This window comes from Palaemon carinicauda, chromosome 33 (genome assembly GCF_036898095.1).
Source record: "Palaemon carinicauda isolate YSFRI2023 chromosome 33, ASM3689809v2, whole genome shotgun sequence".
Classification (NCBI taxonomy): domain Eukaryota; kingdom Metazoa; phylum Arthropoda; class Malacostraca; order Decapoda; family Palaemonidae; genus Palaemon; species Palaemon carinicauda.
In genome coordinates this window covers 75735419-75755099 of record NC_090757.1, presented here as the reverse complement: position 1 = coordinate 75755099, position 19681 = coordinate 75735419, and the positions used below count along the sequence as shown (strand labels likewise).

General features: G+C 41.7%; 1 protein-coding gene across 2 annotated transcripts in view; it reads right to left on the bottom strand.

Moving 5' to 3' along the window:
- LOC137625988 (dynein heavy chain, cytoplasmic-like) overlaps nt 1-19681 on the bottom strand; it is a 770344-nt gene that overhangs the window by 57153 nt on the left and 693510 nt on the right. For both annotated transcript variants that reach the window (XM_068357067.1, XM_068357068.1), the window contains 2 exons: nt 6481-6704; nt 277-487 (listed from right to left, as the gene is read on the bottom strand). In XM_068357067.1, the coding sequence (XP_068213168.1) occupies nt 277-487; nt 6481-6704 (435 nt within the window). The remainder of the gene's footprint in view (nt 1-276; nt 488-6480; nt 6705-19681) is intronic.

Sequence of the window (19681 nt, the reverse complement as noted above, 5' to 3'; positions counted from 1 at the left end):
TTCAATTTACTTTACGACACTACTTTTAAACTAAAAGTTACTCTTTAAAGAAGAAATGGTGTATTCCTTCGAAAAATATGCTTACAGTATACAAGGGTTAAAATGCATATGTGTGAGAGAGAGAGAGAGAGAGAGAGAGAGAGAGAGAGAGAGAGAGAGAGAGAGAGAGAGAGAGAGAGAGATACTGATAAAACATATTCCTTTACAAAACAGGATAGTTCAATAAAATAGTTAAAAAGTTGGAGATCACAGCTGAAACTTGGATACCTAACTTACATTGTTGACAAATATGCTTAAAGTGGCACAGAGTCTATCTGGCCGGAAAGCTTGGATGGACAGCACTTGATAAATTGAATGTCCGATTGGTGTCAATTGCTTCTCCGTCTCCCATATGGTCGGCACGTTGAGCTCAGGAGATGCAGACTCAAGCCATGATTGAAATTCGGCTCCACCCACAATGCGATCTACGTTCTTAAATGCTTGGACTCTGTACAAAATTAATTTATATGTAAGCTATTATTCAAGAAATAATCATGGTGCCATTCTCATTTCTAAATGCAAGGGAATAAAGAAAATTATATTAACAGATGGGCCTTAACTTACAAACATTCGGAAACAATTGCAAAATCTAACTGGAATCATAAATCGATATTGTAACAGTTCATATTGGAATACTGTGCTGTAATGAAACAATATTATAAAGTATAACTTAGTGCAGTAAGAAAATGACATTTGTAACATGAAATGGAACTATTCGTAGACTTTTGCAGCTGAAAATCATAGGCATCCGAGTTAGGTGAAGCCTACCCTATGTCAAAATTTAACAAATTCAACTTACAAACAGCTTCTTGGAACTTATTAAAGGGGAGCAACTCTGCCCCTTTAAAACAATGTTATTTGATGGTCATTTCCAACTTCCTCTACCTTTTTGTTTTCAAACCGATTTTCATTATTCAAAAAGCTTCTTAAAGATAATTTATTAGCTAAATTTTTAGAGAAATAGATTTGTTTGATCAGTCCTCATTTTTTAATGTAATTTTTCTTTTAAAAAATATTGGCAATGTGTGTAAAGATTGCCATTTTCCATATGTAAGTTTTGAAAATTTTGCATATCTGCTCTATAACTTTTCACAATACAAAATTTCTTAATTTTTCATATATAAATGGTAAATATTCATCCATAAACAAAAATGAAGTTTCAATTATTCTCGGAAAATTTTGTTTTGAGATATCGGGCATCAAAGTTTTTTGTATAAAAAATACAGTTCTCCGATTAATTTCATTAGGGGTTAGTTTGGGGTTTTAAGGGTAATTATACCTCACCACTAGGGATTATAAGGACATATTCACTATATTTCAGGGTTATTTATAAAGTAGTGGTCAACATCACCCCTCAAATTCAGAAAAATATACGGTACATATACCAAATACCTACACGAGTAAATCATTGCTAGCATAATATATTCTTGTCTGCTGACTTTTTGGGAAAATTTTACTCTTCAGGTATACTTAGATGTTGTCTCTGATACTTCATACATCTCAGCATAAATATAACATATACTAAATTGTAATTATATAAGCAAGTAGACACAGAAATATATACTGGATTCCAGTTTTTTCTACTTGTAGCGATCAGTTGGATATACTTAAGTATGCATAAACATGGGCTTTTAATGGTAATTTCCTTCAAATTGTAAGATCATACTCAACATATTATTTACTTAGCAGTGGTGATCCCCTTCTCTCAAATCTCAACCTATGAATGTTATATGTACCAAATACCCACACATGAGTAAGACTGTACTAGAATACAGTACAGTAATATATTTAAATCTGCGTATTTTCTGGGAAAATATTACCCTTCAAGCATATTTAGGTACAGTTTCTGACACTTTTTGCAACGTTCAGTATAACAACATGAAATTCGTAAAGATATAAACAAAAAAATAAATTTGATAAATATAACTTAGAGAAAGAAATGCAACATACGTTTTTTCAAGACACGATCGAAAGAAATAAATCACGTTCTTAGCCTTGATGAAAATAAATGCTTCATGTGAACTTTAAAGGAGACTACGATAAATATTTTTACCTCAAATTCTTGAAGAAAAACGGATTATTTACATACGCTGATAAGAAAAGGGTTGTGTAAGCGAACGGGTGTAATCATGTAAATATAAGAGAAGGGCGTTTTAGCCATAAATCAAAATGTTTTCATTAAAAATTACATATTTGGAAGTAATTTGTATTTTTCCTAACAATACAAACCTGGAGCTATTTAGAGGGGCATTTCTTTTGGCGAAGCTGAAAGACGAGCCATTAGAATTTAGCGAGGGTTAACCACCCTCCTGCTAGCTAGTGGGGGAGGGGACATAGTAGCTACTCAGCTCACTCACACACCTGGGCTATGAGCCTCACTGTGCTTGGAGGTAGGACTTCAAAGGGAACTGGTGCTGACAGGCCAATCTGTATGAATAGCTACAGGCTTGTATCGTTAGGAAAAATACAAATTAATTCCAAATTTGTCATTTGTTCCATAACTAAAAAACAAACCAACGCTATTCATAGGGGTTGACTTACCCATTACGAGGGTGGAAGTCCCTGACAATCTGGCTTTTTGGCTTTGACCAAGGGATTTCTCTCTATGTGTTAGCACAAAGTACTGTAGGTGGAAACCTTAAACCTTGCTAAAACCTTGCTATGCATGGTCTGCGGCTTACACAAGCTATGTGTTTATGATAATAGCAATGTGACTGTCAAGGTAAGAGTTCTTCCGAGTCATAGGAATTGTCCTAGGTCACCAAGACATTCAATACCACTTCGCCAGGGTATGGGGAGGTAACAGTATTGACAAAATACCAGGTTACACAAGGGAACAATGGTTTACCTGCAGTTGGTTGAGGTCAGCTTGGTAGAGGACCTTGGATGCTGATTTCCTCAAGAGAGGGGGAGGATGAAGAAAAGAAAGAGCCAGTCATTCTTATCAATTTACTATGACTAAAACCAGGTGAACAATACCCTCAACCTCCTGCTACTTGTCCATCAAGGAGCTTCAGGTGTTAAACCAGTTGTTGTGCTACCACTACAGGACTGACAGAGAACGTATCGAGTCTCCTGTGGGTTACGTCATGCAGGTAGTGGGCGGTGAAGGTCGTCTGATGCTTTCACATGCCAGCCTGTATGACCTGCGCCACAGAGTAGTTACATTTGAAGGCTATGGACGTAGCAATGGCCCTGACATCGTGTGTTTTGGGTCGACGTGTCGGAGGAGGATCTGGATTTAGTGCAAGGTCAATCGTTGAGGACCTCTTGGATAGAGCCCTTCTCTAACAGGGTCTGGACTTCAGCCAGAAGGGCCAGCTCCTTTGCGAATCCCTTCGCATAGGAGCTCGAATGAACTGGAGTTTCAGTCAGTGGATGGAGAGATTGAATGAATGGGATGCGATACCTTGAACGAATCACGGAGACTGTCCAGTGTTCATCCCCGAGCTGCATCCACGTGAGCAGCTATGCAGGCATCCCACACTGGTGGAAAAGGGAGGAGATTGCCCATCCTAGTGGTTGCAGCCTCGGCCACTCCCTCGAGGATTTTTCCCTTTAAGGAAAGACTTGGGGCCTTTCCTGTTCCTGGTAGGAAAGGGCTTTTTAGACACCTTCGATGATGTTGCTGTTGTCTTACTCGTCGTCAGCTTCTGCTGCTTGGTCTGCGGATGAGTAGGTGGTCTATAGGGCCGGGATGTTAAGGTCCTATGGAGGATAAGGTCCTGGTGTGACTTCCTCCAACTCTCTGCAGCACACTTGATGTCTTCCAGCTCAAACAGAGGAGCCATCAAGAGAGGAGTTCCGGAGTTTCATAATCTCACTCTGTGGGACTTGGCGATGGAACTACTCCACTATCAAGTCCCTTCGTCTCAAGATGGTGTTTGCCAACAAGTTTACAACTTGGTGGGCAAGGAACTCTATGGTTCCAGTCCCGGACAGTAGAAAAGTCTCAATCGCCTTCCTGGAGCCTTCCTTAAACAAGTCCTCGGTCCGTAACAGGTTTTCCAGACCCCAACCAGAGGTCTAGCCGCGAAGTAGCCTGCATGGCATACTTCGCCATCTTCTCTTGATTGAGGATTCAAGACGCAGAGAATGAAACTTGCAGCCCAGAAAGTTTCTCCAGAGAGTTCCCCTTTGTTAATTCCTCTAAGGAGTGATGTAGAGGAAAGGCAGTACGAGGCTCATCAAGGACCCCGTAATACTTCCTCTGCTGGCCACTCAGCGGTGGAAGGAGTCTAGAAGATGAGCCTGCCAGGAGGGAGCCAGAAGATCCAGTGATCTGAGCGAACGCCTTTCACCGGCTACTCTTCATCCCCTGAGACCAGGGCAGGGCTGCACTGGTCTTTTGTGGATTTTGAGTCCGGTAGACATGGTCTAAGACCGTATCTTTGCCCTCCTGAGGGGTCTTTGCTGGGTCTGACAACCCATTGGTGGCCCTCATGCAGGCTAACACCTGCCAGAAGGCATGCTCTGACTCTCTCTGCTCTGCTTCCGATGGTCTGGGACTGACAGAAAACTTGGAATCTTCCACCCACGAGACTCCATCTCGAGGTGGTCGTCGTCAAAGTTATGAGCTGGGGACAACTGCCTAACTGCCTCTGAAGTTTTTGAGATCCTCGCTGAGGACTTCAGAAGCGTCTTAGCATCTTTGAGCTCTTTCCTCGGGAGTAAGGTCTCCAAAAAGGAAGAATTTGGAGGTAACCCCTTACGCTGCTCGCCCATAAGAGGAGGAATGGCATCTTCCACAGGCTTGGGGGCTGGTCTGTGGTCCTGAGGAACCACCTCGATGGGAAAGGGGAGGAAGGAGCTAGCCAGAGACTCTTCTCTGTGTGGAGCCTCTTTTGGGGCTGCTGATTGTAGAGCAACTAGTCGAGGAGGAGTTGGCATGGTGACACTCAGCCTCCACTTTGAAGCCTTGACAGGGGTCAACTTGACCCTAGGTGAGACCACCTTCTCAGGAACTCTTTCCTCACCGGGAGAGAGGAAAAAACCAAAAAATCTTTGCTGGGAGGAATTGTGGATTTTTGCCTTGGATCTGCCTGTGGTAAGGAAGACTTCAGGGGAATCCTGGGTGTCTCCAATGGGCGGGCAAGGGGAACCCCTACCGCGAAAGCTTGAGAAACGGTCCTCAACAGGGCTCTAAACCAAGGTTCCTGTCCTATAGCAGCACTTGAAGAAAGATCCCCAGAAGGAATTGTCGAAGAGGGTTTCTGTAAGGAAGTCGTACCCAAGATCAAAGACAACCTAGCGGGAGGCTGTAGTGCTGAGGTCTCCTTACGAGAGAATGGTACCAGTCGTGCAGAAAGTTCTCTCGGAACCTTGAATGCCTGATGAAGGGAAGCATCCTTGCCTCTCCGGCGAATGCGATGTCCTGCATTTGCAGGGAGGAGAACGAGGTGTGTGAGAATGGTGAGAAGACTGTCGTTGCTCCAGAGAGCATCTTTGCGCAAATGATGATGTTCCCTAGAACAGTGTCATTCTAGCGAATGTTGATGATGGTCAAGGGCTGGTTCCAGAGATGGCCGCGCCATAGCCGAGTGATCACGAGTGGTCACCTGTCAATGAGCTGCTGATGGGGACTACCGGATGCCTGACAATCATTTAGGGGATTGGCGAGTTGGCAAACGGCAAACGCAGGAAAGGCCCTCAGGTCAAAGCCAGGTTCGCATCGCTAGAAGGCACACGCACACACAAAAACTGCAAAAGAGAAAGCAAAAATGATTATTAATGATGGCTGTCAAAATATATGGTAAGAAGGAAGAGTGGTAACAACTGTTCTACATCCGAGCCAAAAGCAAAGTGAGGCTTACAGCCTAGGAGTGTGAGTGAGGGGGGTAGGTACTACCATCAAACCCCCACCCCACACTAACTAGCTGGCGGGTGGTTAACCCTCACTAAATTTCTAATGCCTTGTCTTTCAGCTTCGCCAAACATAGTATCCCTATATATAGCGTTGGTTTTTATTTTAGTTACGGAAAAAATAAGTTTGAAACATGAAATATACACATTCTCCTAGCCGAAAATGAAATAATCTGAATTTCTAAAATTCCAAGCAGAAATCGAGAGCCACGCCCATTAAATTTGTAAAGCGAGGACTTTCTATACATAAAATTATATAAATTGAACAACATAAAATTACATATACTAAACTATATAAAATTATATAAACAACTATGTTACGTATAAATCAAACTACATTAAAATTATATGACCTGAGCTACATAACGTATAAACTAAACTACATAAAATTATAAAAATTCTAAAAATCATATAAACTGAGCTATATAGAATTACACAAAATGAACTATATAGAATTATAAAATCCTCCTGAACCAACAAATTAGATTCAACTCAAGAAGGAAACACCAACATTTAACTATGTTTCAGTGACAAAAAAAGTATGATATTTACAAAGTGAAGCATTCTACCACTACTCACTTGTTGCTCAGTCTCAGCATAGAATCTGTCTGTTCAGGACTAAGTCCAGCAATTGCTGACATACTGTTGTTAAGAAGTCCTTCCTTGCTCTTCAAAAGGAACTGGAATTCTGATTCATACGACGATTCAGACGTAACGCCCCGCAGACGAATGCGGGCCAACAGCACAGCAAATATCAGGCGGTCAGTGTGCAGCATACCTTGGGCAACTCTTGCGTATGTGAGCTGCAATAAACAAATTAGACATTGTGAAGAGATGGTATTTTGAAAATTGTCACATTACTGAAATACTAAACAGAATCATTAGGGAAAGCTGAAATAAACTTTGACTTTTTTGAATAGCTTGATCAATGTTGAATTTTAACCATTTCAAACAACAAAAATGATCATAAACATTAATGAATAGCAACATTTTCAATGATTCATCATAAAAGGTCAACTTACAAACCTTTGAGATACAAATCCAACTAAAATCATGAATCTCGGATATTGTATCAAGTTCAAAAAGAAATAGTGTTATAAAATAACTTATGTTGGTAAGCAAAACGACATTTGAAATATGAAACGGAACTATTTGTTGACTTTGCATCTTTAACTCATAGGCATGTGTGTTATGTGAAGTCTACAATAGGACAAGATTTGACCAAATTCAACTTATAAATAAATACCTTGGAACCTTTTAAGTTTGTAAGTTGAGGACTTTCTGTACTTCTAGTAGAATAATATATCTTTCTTTAGTGACATATACTCAAGGTAATTCAACAACACTTTCCTATCTTATATAATCTCAAAATAATAACGTTAAAAAAATCTAATAAACTATACCTGGTTTACTTTATCCAATATTTCTTATCATCATCATCTCCTACGCCTATTGACACAAGGGCCTCTGTAAGATTTTGCCAGTCATCTTTATCTTGAGCTTTTAAATCAGTACTTCTCCATTCCTTAGCCATGTAGGCCTGGGACTTCAGACACTCATAGTGCCTTGTGGAGCCTAGTTGAAAGTTTGCAGAACTAGTCTCTCTTGGGGAGAGTAAAATGCATGCCAAAGCCATCTCTATCTACCCCACACCATAATCTCATCCACATATGGCACTTGAGTAATCTCTCTTATAGTTTCATTTCTAATCCTGTCCTGCCATTCAACTCCCAATATTCTTCTGATTGCTTTGTTCTCAAATCTACAAAATCTGTTGGATATTGTTTCACTGTCATACCACAACATGGCCATACTTTTAGGCTAGTCTAAATCAATGTTAAACGAAGTGTTCTAAGGTAAAATATTTTTTAAAAAGATTTCTTGTACCAGCAATGATGCTATTAGCTATTTGTAAGGGAAGTTTCTCGAAATCTCATATAAGAACAAGGTCACTGATTTTTTAAAGATGTCAGAGCTAAGTCTTATCTACTTCTTTCCCACTGTTATTCCTACATAAAGCAGTTTGTTGCCAAATGCACCCTAATAGCTTGAGGCATGGTTAATAATTAGGCAAAGGCTTTTTGCGATTGCATACCCTTTTCAGTAATCCACCACAGTTATTAGTGATGAGCCTAATCTTTGATTAAAAAGTCCAACTGCAAGGTAGCAATTTCCATTTACTGGCAGTGGGCCTAGCCTATTATTAAAAAGCAAGACTGCAGGGCAGCAGTTGTCATTTTAGTCTTTCTACGACAGACAGGACGTACGTACAGTGGTAGTATTCTTACACTCAAACCACAGAACTAAGTACAGTACTGTTCTGTAAAGCTTGTCAGATACTGAAATGACAAATCCGTAGATAATTTGTATTTTTCCTAACGATACAAACCATAACTGTTTATTTAGGGGTATTACTTTCTGTGAAGCTGAAATGACAAGCCATTAAAATTTAGCAAGGATTAACTACCCATACCGCTAGTTAGCAGGGATAGGGGGTAGCTTGCTACCACTCCCACTCTCACACACCGGTGATTTAGCTCACTTTGCTTGGAGGTAGGACTTCATGGGGGATAGGGCTGGCGGGCAAGTTTGTATAAATAGTTAAGGTTTGTATCGTTAGGAAAAATACAAATTATCTATGAATTTGTCATTTGTTCAGTAATTGGAATACAAACCTACGCTATTTATTTAGGGGTGACTCACCCATTAGGAAGGGTAGACGTCCCTGCCAATCTGGTTTTTGGCTTTACCCAGGGGCTCCTTATCTAAGTATGTTGGTACTCAAAATAAAGTGTCCCTGCGCCTCGCCAAAACCTTGCTACGCATGCTGTGTGTTAAGATATTTAGAAGTGTGACTGTCTAGGTAAAGTTATTCAGTCTTTTTGTAGGAAAAACTGTTGTAACCAAGAATTTCCCAATACCACCTCGCCAGGGTATGGGGACGCAACAGTATTAGCTTAATACTATGTACACAAGGGTGGATGGTTTACTTGCAGTGGTTTGAGGTCAGCTATGTAGAGAACCCAGGATGCTGCTTTCCCTAAGTGAGGGGAGGATGAAAAAAAGAATAAGAGCCAGTCAGACCTTTTCATTCACGCAGACTTAAACCACGTAACAGTGCCATCAACCTTCTGCTAATTGTCCAATAAGGAGCTTGAGGTATACAACCAGCTGTTGTGCACCCACCACAGGACTGATATTGATCGTATCGAGTTCCTGTGGGTCATGTCTTGCAGGAGAGAGATTGTGAAAGTCACCTAGAGCATTCACACCCTTACTTGTAGAACATGCGTCACAGAGTAATCTGCTTAGAAGGGCCATGGGCATAGCTATGCCCCTGTCATTGAGGGTCGACGTGTTGGATGAGGATCTGGATTCAGAGCGTAATTGATGACTCTGTGAATCCAGAAGAGATGATGTTTTGGTGATCCTCTTCTCATCTCTCCCAGTGCTGATGACAAGAGAAGGGACCTGGGTGGGCTATTGCCGTTCTCTTGAGGTAGAGCCTCAAACCTTACCGCGGGTACAGTAACAGATTATATGGATCTTCAGTTACCGATTGGAGACTTGTCTAGGAACCGTTACCTTTCACCCTTCTCATGAATGGGCTATGCCAAAAGAGAGACCATGAAGTTCCTTGACTTGTTTGGCCACTGTTTAAGTGTGTAGGAACAGTGTCTTCTAAACCAGGTGAAAATTTGTTGCTTGGTGAAGTGGAACGTAAGGAAGGGAGACCGGAGAACTCGAACCATGTTCCAAGAGGGAGGTCTCGATTCCGACTGGGAAAAGGCAAGTTGCAAGTCCGCATGAGTTAGGAAAGATCTATCGATGAGGGGATGTCCCTTCCTTTCAGTTTGAAGGCGAGGCTCAAGGTTGAGTGATCGTCTTTACCTGCTGAAACTGAAAAGGGGGTCTCTTCCTCTTGCATATACTCGAGGATTCCGCTATTGGTGGAATAGAGGTATAAAGTGGAGAGATACGCTTTCCCATGAAACCAACCACAGAAGACGTTATACTTTGCCTGGTAGACTGATGCTGAGGAATTCCCCAGATGTCTAGACAATCTCTTCGCAACTTATTGCGAAAAGCCTCTCTGTGAGAGGAGGTACTGGGTAGTCTCCAGGCTTATAATCATAGCGAAGTTATAGTTTGTGGTAGATGTCGAAGTGTGGTTGTCTGTCACGTGGAGAGGGTTCTCTTGGAGGCTCTATCAGGAGCTGTAGAAGGAAACCGTTCTGCGTAATGTCATAGCGGAGCTAGGAGAGCCCTAAGAGGTTGAAAGATGTTCTAGCCTTGTTGAGTACCCTTCTCTTCAGACAAAAACAGGGACGAGACGTACACAACATTGTTGTACTGACCGTTGTTGTCATACTTCTTGCCAGAGAGCCTTGGGGTCTAGGATTCGGGAGCAGCAGAAGCCTGAGGTTCAGGGTAGTTGCGAACAGATCCATAGTTGAACAACCCCGTAAAGTCGGGACTTTGTCGGCTACAAGGTGATCCAAGGACCATTTGGTACACGTAATCTGACATACTGTGCACAGATTGTCGGCAAACATATTCCTCTAATCTGGAATGAAGCGGGCTGATAGTGGTACCGAGCGGACTTTGGGAAGAGGCTGCAAGCAAGTTCCTTCTTGCTTGTTGATGTGAGACCCTATGTGGTGTTGTTGCTCATCATATCACTGAGTGGCCCGTTAGGAAATGATGAGGCTGTTGAAGGACTGGAAAGTTGGCCTTCATCTCGTAAGAGATTTATGTGGTGGTACTTTCAGACTCTGTCCAGAGGCCTGAGGTCGTGTGGTGCAGCACTCTGGTCCCTCCTTCCTTCTTTTGATGTGTCTAAGCACAGCATCAAGTCCGAGGGGTGGGGAAGGATGAGAAGGTTATACCAATCCGTAGATTCTTGACTGACACCCATCCCTTGAGGTTCATCAAAACTTCTGGTCCCATGGGGATCAGAATGACCGGGGAATCGAAGACCTGATTTAAATCGGATTAAAGCCGCCACTGGAGAGAAAGAATATTGAGGCGGCCGTTGGAGGCTAGAGAGGCCAGAGATGATGGGTGTCCAAGGAAAAAATAGTCACTCTGGGCTGGGAATTCTTCTCGTTTTGAGAAAGGGTCTTGTGACTTTTCTATGCTTGTCTTTGATGAGAAGGTTTTGTGGAGATTGGTGTCTAGAATCATTCCCAGATATACCAGTCTTCTGAAAGAGAAGTAAGGAAAACTTCCAAAGGTTTACCATGATCACCCAATCTTGGTAAAAAGACTTCAGAAGTTCCGATGCTAACGCAAAGTTGCCACTAAGTCTGCTAAGGTCAGTCAGTCGTCCCGAAACGGAGGAGACGGAAGCCGATCCTGTGAGTCCAGGATGGGTACTGTGGAAAGACCGAAGCACAGTGCCCTGAACTGGTGTTTCTTAGTTTGTCTAGACTGAACCTTCAATCCTAACTAGAAGATGGATGGTTTGGGTCTGGAAGTATGCGTCCTTTAGGTGCAGCATGCAAATGAAGACCTGTGGTCTTAGCCCTTGTCCGAACTCCTCCAACATGGTGTGGACATCGACCCAAAGGGACGGCTCCTTGCGTATCCTTTCGTATGGGAGATTGTTGACGATGGGGTCTTGACTCATGGCGGAAAGGATGGGGTGCAATACACTGTGTAAGGATTCTTCCCTGGGAGAGATCTCCTTTAACTGAAAGAAGTAAGGCAACGCTTAACCATACCATGCGCCCTGACGGGATTGATGCTATTTTTTAGAACAGTATCGGTCTGGCGAATGTTAATCAATGGTTAACGGCTGGGTAGCGTGGTTAATATGCAGTTGGAGAGTGATTGGGAGTAGTCAACTGTCGACAAGTCGCTGATGGGGGTTGTCGATCATATGCCGATCGCTTTAGTGGATTAGTGTAATGGTGAACGGCAAGTAGCGAGAAGTGTGTTGTATGCCTTCAGATCTAGGGAACCACGGGCAGAGGTCGACTAGTAATTCTGAGTGACGAACTGCTGGTGAACAGTGAATTGCCAATGATCAGTGAATCGGCGATCTACGAGCCAAAAATGGTAACTGACAGACAGATGAACGATGTCTGGTCAGTAGCCAAGGAAGGTTGGCGATTAATGAGTTGGTGATCAGCTTGGAGAGCCCTGAGAGACAGCAGAATGGTTTAATGATTGTCAGTTGGTGATCGGTGAGCCAATGATGATCAGCGCTCGATCGGAGACTAGCAATCGGTGAGCTAGAGATCAGCAAGCTGATGATTGGTTGGTCAGAGATCAGTGAGTTAAGGTCGATGATCGAAGAAAGACGAGCTGCCCATCGGTGATGTAGTGATCAGCAAGCTGATGACTGGTTATTGACTAAAAATCGGCGATCGGCACGCTAGCAGTCGGAGATTGTTAGCAACTGGCGAGACTGGAGGTCAACGAGAGATGACCTCAGAATTGGGGATCTGGCGAGCAGCGAGCTAGCGATCAGCAAACGGTGATATAGCAATTAGTCGGTTGATGATTTCTCATTGGTGGAAGATGAACTAGAAATCGGCGAACGGCGGACTAGTGAACAGCGGTAGATAAGCTAGTGATCAGCGTTCTGGTAATTAGAGATTTTTGAGCTAATGAAAGGCTGTTTGCAATGTTCAGATCGTGTTTGCTGACAGTGGTACTGGCAGGAAAAACTCCTGAAGAGAAAGGGACCAAAAGTTCCCTGTGAAGATTCTCGACCAATGGTAGATGCGGTTGATTCGCCTTAGAAGATGGAATATTCGGGATCTTGAACACTTCTGTGAAGCTTCTTCCCTCTTTTCCCAGTGGGCATGCTGTAATGTGTTTGCGGTGAGGGGAATGGGGCAATGGTTACCTGTCAATAAGTTTTCATTCCTTTTGCCTCACGCAAGTGCACAGGAGAGTACTGGAGCGTTGGCTCATAGGATGATACTGGTGCTCAGTTTCTGATGAAGAGTGTTTGACGAGCAGGAGACTGAAGTTGCACGGGCGCGCTCTGAGATTTCGGTGAGTTCTGTTGCTCCGGCGATCGTAGGTTGGTTGGTGAGCGCTGGCGAGCTGGCAAATATTGCTCTCTGTGGCGAGGTTGTTCTGGAAGGCGCTTTGGACGAGCAAGTGAGGGCGCTCTATAAAACGTGACGGAGCAAGCTGGCGTTGACGAGATGTTGGTGTGGGGCGCAGCTGCACGCTTAGGTAGGGCCTCAGAAGGTTGTACTGGTGACAGGAACGGTGTTGGTAGGTCAGCAGGTCAGCTGGTAGCATGATCAGGAACTGGGATGTGCCCTTTGTAAGGGCGAACCTCCACTGATGGAGATCGCAAATGATCCACAGAAGAGTCCAACACCGAAGTCTGAGGACTAACTGCAGTGTCGCCAGCAGAAGGTCCAGGAACAGAGGACGCTCATGAGGACCAGTGGATCAGCAAGCAGTGCAGTAGCAATCTTCCGAAGAGGAATCTCTATGAGGGGCCCCTCTCGCGAACGAGAGGTGATCACTACGCAGGAGAGACTTGCCTAAGACTATGCTCTGCCCCCGAAAGAAGAGACTCAGCAAGGGGGGAGCGTAGTCTAGGCGAAGACAGCAACAGCACTCGGAGTCGATGAAGTGATGAAGATGCAGGGAAGTTCTCCCTCAGAAGGGAGAAACAACCCCACACCTGGGGAGAAAAACTCTCCCTCGGAAGGGAAAGTAGTCCAACCCCTGGAGGCGAATCTCCTGGTAGCACTCGAAGATGATCTGACATGAGCACTGCCTGAGGAAGCGTAGCTGGAACTAGTTCATCGAAGATGAAGTGCTAATCAGGTGCTGCCATGGGCGTACATTTAAAAGAAGGGATGACGCCCATGACATCCTCTGAGGGTTGGCTGTGACAGCAGATTCCCCAGGCATGAACAGAACAGCTCTGCTTCGTCGGCTCTCTTAGTCAAACGAAGAAGAACTGCATCGTTGAGGAAAAATAAAATAAATTATGTAACAAAAAACTCCCTCGAAAGGAACACCTAGTCCACGAAAGAAAAGGAGACCACCGAGGGAACCAACATATAATAAGAACTGCGCCCTCCCTTCCCCAGTTGACATTGACGGGAGAAGGGGAGCAGAGAGTAACTGTAATAAAACAAGAATTAGAATTATTTAAATCAGCTAAATATATCCACTAACAGGAAAAACCACTGATCCTCTGAAGGGACGTGTTCCCAACGGAGAAGCAGCTGAAAAGTTAATTTCCAAATCAATTATAATTTCATTTAAATAATTAAGAAAACAACTGGAAGCGCAACCTAACCCGCGAACGGGAAAAGGTGCTCCCCCCCGTTAGTATACTGTCGGAAGCCCATGAAAGGTGAACGGCCTTGAGAAGAGAAAGACCGCAGTCAATCTCTGAAAGGCCACACTCCCTTCCCTCAGTAATCCACATGTTCCCCGTGGAAGGGGGGAAAGGCGAAGACAACAGTTAAACGAGGAGGATCCAAACGATGAAGATTTCCCAGCGGCGGCAGCCAAGTCAACGGTAGGTTATCCGCCAACAGGAAGACCGATGGACAAGGGGGGAGAGGTCGGAAGGGATGGTTCCTCGCCCTTGCGCAAGTGTCTTGAGAACCTGTCATATACGTAATCACAAGCACAGCACAAACTCTGAAAAGGAAACTTACGACACATCTATATATATATATATATATATATATATATATATATATATATATATATATATATATATATATATATCTTTGAGATATATAGATGTGAGAGAGGCAAGAGAGCGTGCTAGAAATAGGAATGAATGGCGAGCGATTGTGACGCAGTTCCGGTAGGCCCTGCTGCTTCCTCCGGTGCCTTAGATGACCGCGGAGGTAGCAGCAGTAGGGGACTCAGCAGTATGAAGCTTCATCTGTGGTGGAAATGTGGGAGGTTGGGCTGTGGCACCCTAGCAGTACCAGCTGAACTCGGCTGAGTCCCTGGTTAGGCTGGAGGAACGTAGAGAGTAGAGGTCCCCTTTTTTGTTTCATTTCTTGTTGATGTCGGCTACCCCCCAAAATTGGGGGAAGTGCCTTTGGTATATGTATGTATGTATGTATGTATGTATATATATATATATATATATATATATATATATATATATATATATATATATATATATATATATATATATATACAAATATTAAGAATGTTTTCATATATATATTCAGTATATGAAAAAAGTAAGTTAAAAGACAAAAATTAATGGCAGTCCGACATAGGCAAGGAGGAAGGGCGGTTACAACCGGTCTCCATCCGAGCCAAAAGTAAAGTGAGCTAAATCACCGGTCTGTGAGTGGGAGTGGTAGCAAGCTACACCCCCACTAACTAGTGGTATGGGTAATAAACCCTCGCTAAATTTTAATGGGTCATCTTTTCAGCTTCCCAGAAAGTAATACCCCTAAATGAATAGTGTCGATTTGTATTCCAGTTACGGAACAAATGTAATTTAGAAGTTGCAGTCTGGGTGACAGATAATGACTTCGCCCACTCTGAGGAGGAAGCACTGGAAACATTCACTGACAATGCAACAGAGGGATCAACATCCGGGCAATACTGTTGGTGTCAGATGAACAATTTCACTATCAGGCACATGGGTATGGGCAACACTCAATCCAATTCAGGTAACTTGTTCCTGAGGCAGAAAATACTTGGCTAGGCTGTATATCTTAGCAATCTATGTTTGCCAACGGTTATATAAGCAGGTGAGCAACTTGGTGGAGTAAAGAAACTTTGAGGGTGGGAGGAAATGGCCCCCTAAATCTCGATGAAGTCACTGGCAGCAGGGTGACGGATTGGGTTTAAGGTAATAGACAAGATGTCTTTTTGGCTTTTACTCCTGATGCCTGGCGGATGATTTTACTGGAAACAGTATGGACCGGCAGGAGTCACTTACCAAAATATATAGGCACTGCGCATCATAAGAAACTGGCTATCCTTTGATGAATTTAGCCAATAAATCCTATATGGATTAAGTCAGTCTATGGAAAGCGAAAATGACAGAATGTCCCCCAGTCCCAGGCGTAATGGGGTTCAAAGAATCTCTTGGTTTATAAATACTAAAGAAAAATTGAAAATGGGTAATTGGAATGTTAGAAACATGAATCAGATTGGGAAGTTACATCAAGTGGACAGTGAATTTGTGAAATATAGTTTGGATATCTTGGCCATAACTGAAACACGTTATGAAGGGAATGGTAAAGACATCTTAGACTACGGCAATATTTACATCGATTCAGAAAGAACAGATGGAGTTGGAAGAAAAGGGGTAGGAAAGATGATGACACCAAGACCAGAAAAGGTATTAACGGAATGAAGAGCTGTAAAAAGTAGATTGTTACCTGCAAAGCAGTGCAATAAGGGTTTTATAGTTTGCTGTGCACCATCAAATGATTCCCCTGAAGAAAATAGAGATGAATACTATGAAGAACTGCTGAGTATAATAGATGACATCCCAGAGATATGAAAATTGTTATTGGTTACTTCAATGCTAAAGTTGGAAGGAATAATCTAGGTATAGAGAGAAGTTGGTGTTGAGGGTTTTAGTGAAGTTGCAAATGAAAATGGGGCACACTTCATAAGTCTTGTTCAACAAACAATCTTTTCATTGGAGGTACTCTTTTCCAGCACAAGGACCCCCTCAAATATACATGAACTTCACCATGTGGCAATTACAAAAATCAAATAGATCACGTTAATAAAGAGAGAAGGACAACTCTAAGAAATGTAAGAAGCTAATAGAGGTGCAGATATTGGTAGTGATCACCAGCTTCTCATTGCCACAGTGAAATTAAAAATGAAAGCATCCAACAGAAATGTAGATAGAATACCTAGGTTTGATATAACTAAGCTTCTAGAAGATGAGCACAGAAAAACCTTTGCAATTGAATGTAGGAATCGATTGGCAGTCTTAGAGACTTTAAGAGATGAAGAACAGATGATTAATGAAGAATGGTGTGATATTAAGATCATATTTCAGTCAGTTGGTAGTGAAGTTTTGGGAAATGCAGTTACAAAGAGAAAACCATGGATATTAAATGATACCTGGGATACTATAAAAAGGACATAAAGGCAGAAATTGGCTGTTGAAAGTTTTTGACGAAGTAATGAAAATTACAAGGTAGAGCATGCTAAGTATTCAAGTATTGATAGTGGAGTTAAAAGAAAAGCCAGGAATGACTAGAGAGAATATTTAGACAGGAAAGCAGATGGAACTGACAAAGCTATGAATTCAGGGAGTGGCTATGGTATAAGAATTACTAACAGAATTATCAAGGAAATCTCTACAGGGGAAAAGAAGAAGCATATATCCATTAAAAAGAGAGATGGATCTGTTATAACAACAGATGAAGAAAGGCAATGTTGGATGGAACACTTTGGTGAGGTCATGAATAAGAGATATGAAGGGAATAATTTGATTGGTATACCTGAAGCTGAAGAAGACCTTGATGTGTCCATGAATGAATTCATTGTGTTTGAAGTCTAAGCTACCATAAAAAAAACTAAATGCGATGGAAAGTCATTGGATACGATGGAATAACTACTGAGGTGATATAGGCCAAAAATGAAGTGAATCTCGGAATACTTACAAAATTGTAAAATGTGGCATGAAGAGGCGAAATCTGATGAATGGGAGCTAGGAATGTTGGTGAAAATGACAAAAAAAGATCTGAATGATTGTAACAATTACATAGGCATCACACTTATGTCAGTTGTCATGAAATTTATAGTATGCTCATCCTATAGAGACTAGAGAAAAAAAATTGACGAAAAGCTGAGAGATGAACCAGCAGGATTTAGAAAAGATAGATGATGTACTAACCAAATTTTCATTTCAAGACATGTGGTACATCAATGTGTAAAAATATGGAAATCTACTTTTGATGGCATTTGTGGACTATGAAAAAGCCTTTGATAGTATGTACAGGCCAATTTTGTGGAGTCCTGCATTTTTATGGAGTTCCTCTTAAATATGTAAATTTGATTAAGTCCGATCAAGAGCATAGCAAGTGCAAAGTAAATGTTAGTGGAGCCCTATCAAATTAATTTTCAGTGAACAGTGGTGTACTTCACGGGAATGTGTTGTCACCTATGTTATTTATCTTCCTTGTGGATTTTGTAATGCATAGAACAGTTGGAGATGGTGGAGAAGGATTGGATTGGTAACAGGAAATTAGCTGACCTATACTATGTTGATGACACTGTCCTTATTAGCAGAATACTGTAGGACTTGCAAAGCTTGCTTACCAGAATGCATGAAATATCACATGAGGTCACACACAAGATAAATAAAAGAAAGACAAAGATGATGAGAATGGTATATACAATGATAGATCAGATATCATTTGAAGGTGAAAGGATTAATAAGGTTGAATCATCTAAATATTTAGGAACTAAGATCTCTAATACAGGATCTTTAGAACATGAGTTAAATGAAAGATTAAAAAAAAAACAAATCAGACAATGGCAAAGGTTAAGTAACATTTGGAAATCAAATCACCTGAAATTACAAATAAAAATGACAAATTTGCAGATATTTTGTATTTTTCCCTAACTAATACAAACCTGTAGTTATTTATGTGGATATACTTTTGGAGGAGCTGGAAGGCAGACATTAGCTTTAAAACTTGCAGATGACACAATTTTACTTCTCCATAAATGATATACATGACACGACTGAAACTATAAACCGAATCCTTGATAGTGTTAGAGAATGGATGACATTTAAACAAATAAAATTAAATGAGAACTAAACTGAATTCATGGTGGTTGGCAAGAGAAACAGCGTGAGAAACTTAGGTGATATTCAAATGAACATAAATAATGACTTGGTGCCGATATCTAGTAAAGTTAGAGATCTAGGTGTATTTCTTGACTGTAACCTGTTTCCAAATGCTCAAATAAATAATTTAATAAAAACTGCTGGTTATCATCTAAGAAATATTGCGTTTATAAAAAAATACCTGGACGAAAATTCTGTAAAGAAACTTGTGATAAACTGTGTTATTACCAGGATTGACTACTGCAACTCTATCTACTACAATTTACCAAAAGTGAAACTTAAGAAATTACAAAACATAATAAAACATAGGAGCAAGACTGATAAAAGGCATCCCACCTATAGAAATGATCACCCCTATACTAATCGATTTACACTGGCTGCCGATTAAAGCGAGAATTGAATTTAAATTATGTACAATAACCCACCAATTTATCAGAACCAGGAGTCCAAAATACTTAAGAGAATTGCTACATATTGCGCAGCCAATAAAACGTGTCGACACGAGAATAGTTACAGATGGCTTCAAACTGTTGGAACCTAGATTTATGTCCACTTTAGGCTCCAGAGCTTTTAAATATGCGACCCCGAGACTATATAATAAGCTCCCACGAAACATTCGAATGATTGAAGACATTAAGGATTTCAAGAGAAAACTGAAGATTTTCTTATTTCATGAGTCTTTTGACAGTGATGATTTAACAGTAAATGAACAATTCACGATATGAAATGTTGAATACTCTGAACGAACAAGGTAAAACGACAGTGGAGGTCCTGTAGAGAGTGGGGTTCCTCTGCTGTATGGGACCAGAAAAGCAGCCATCAAAGAAGAACGAAAAAGAAAATGCAACCCTGCCTAAGCACTCAAGTGGGTAGGCAGGGGGTACCCAGCCACCTATACATACTCTCACAGCTGTGAGTTACGTCACTTTTTTATTGCAGGCAGGACTTACTGGGGGACATGTGATGGCAGGCCAATTTCAA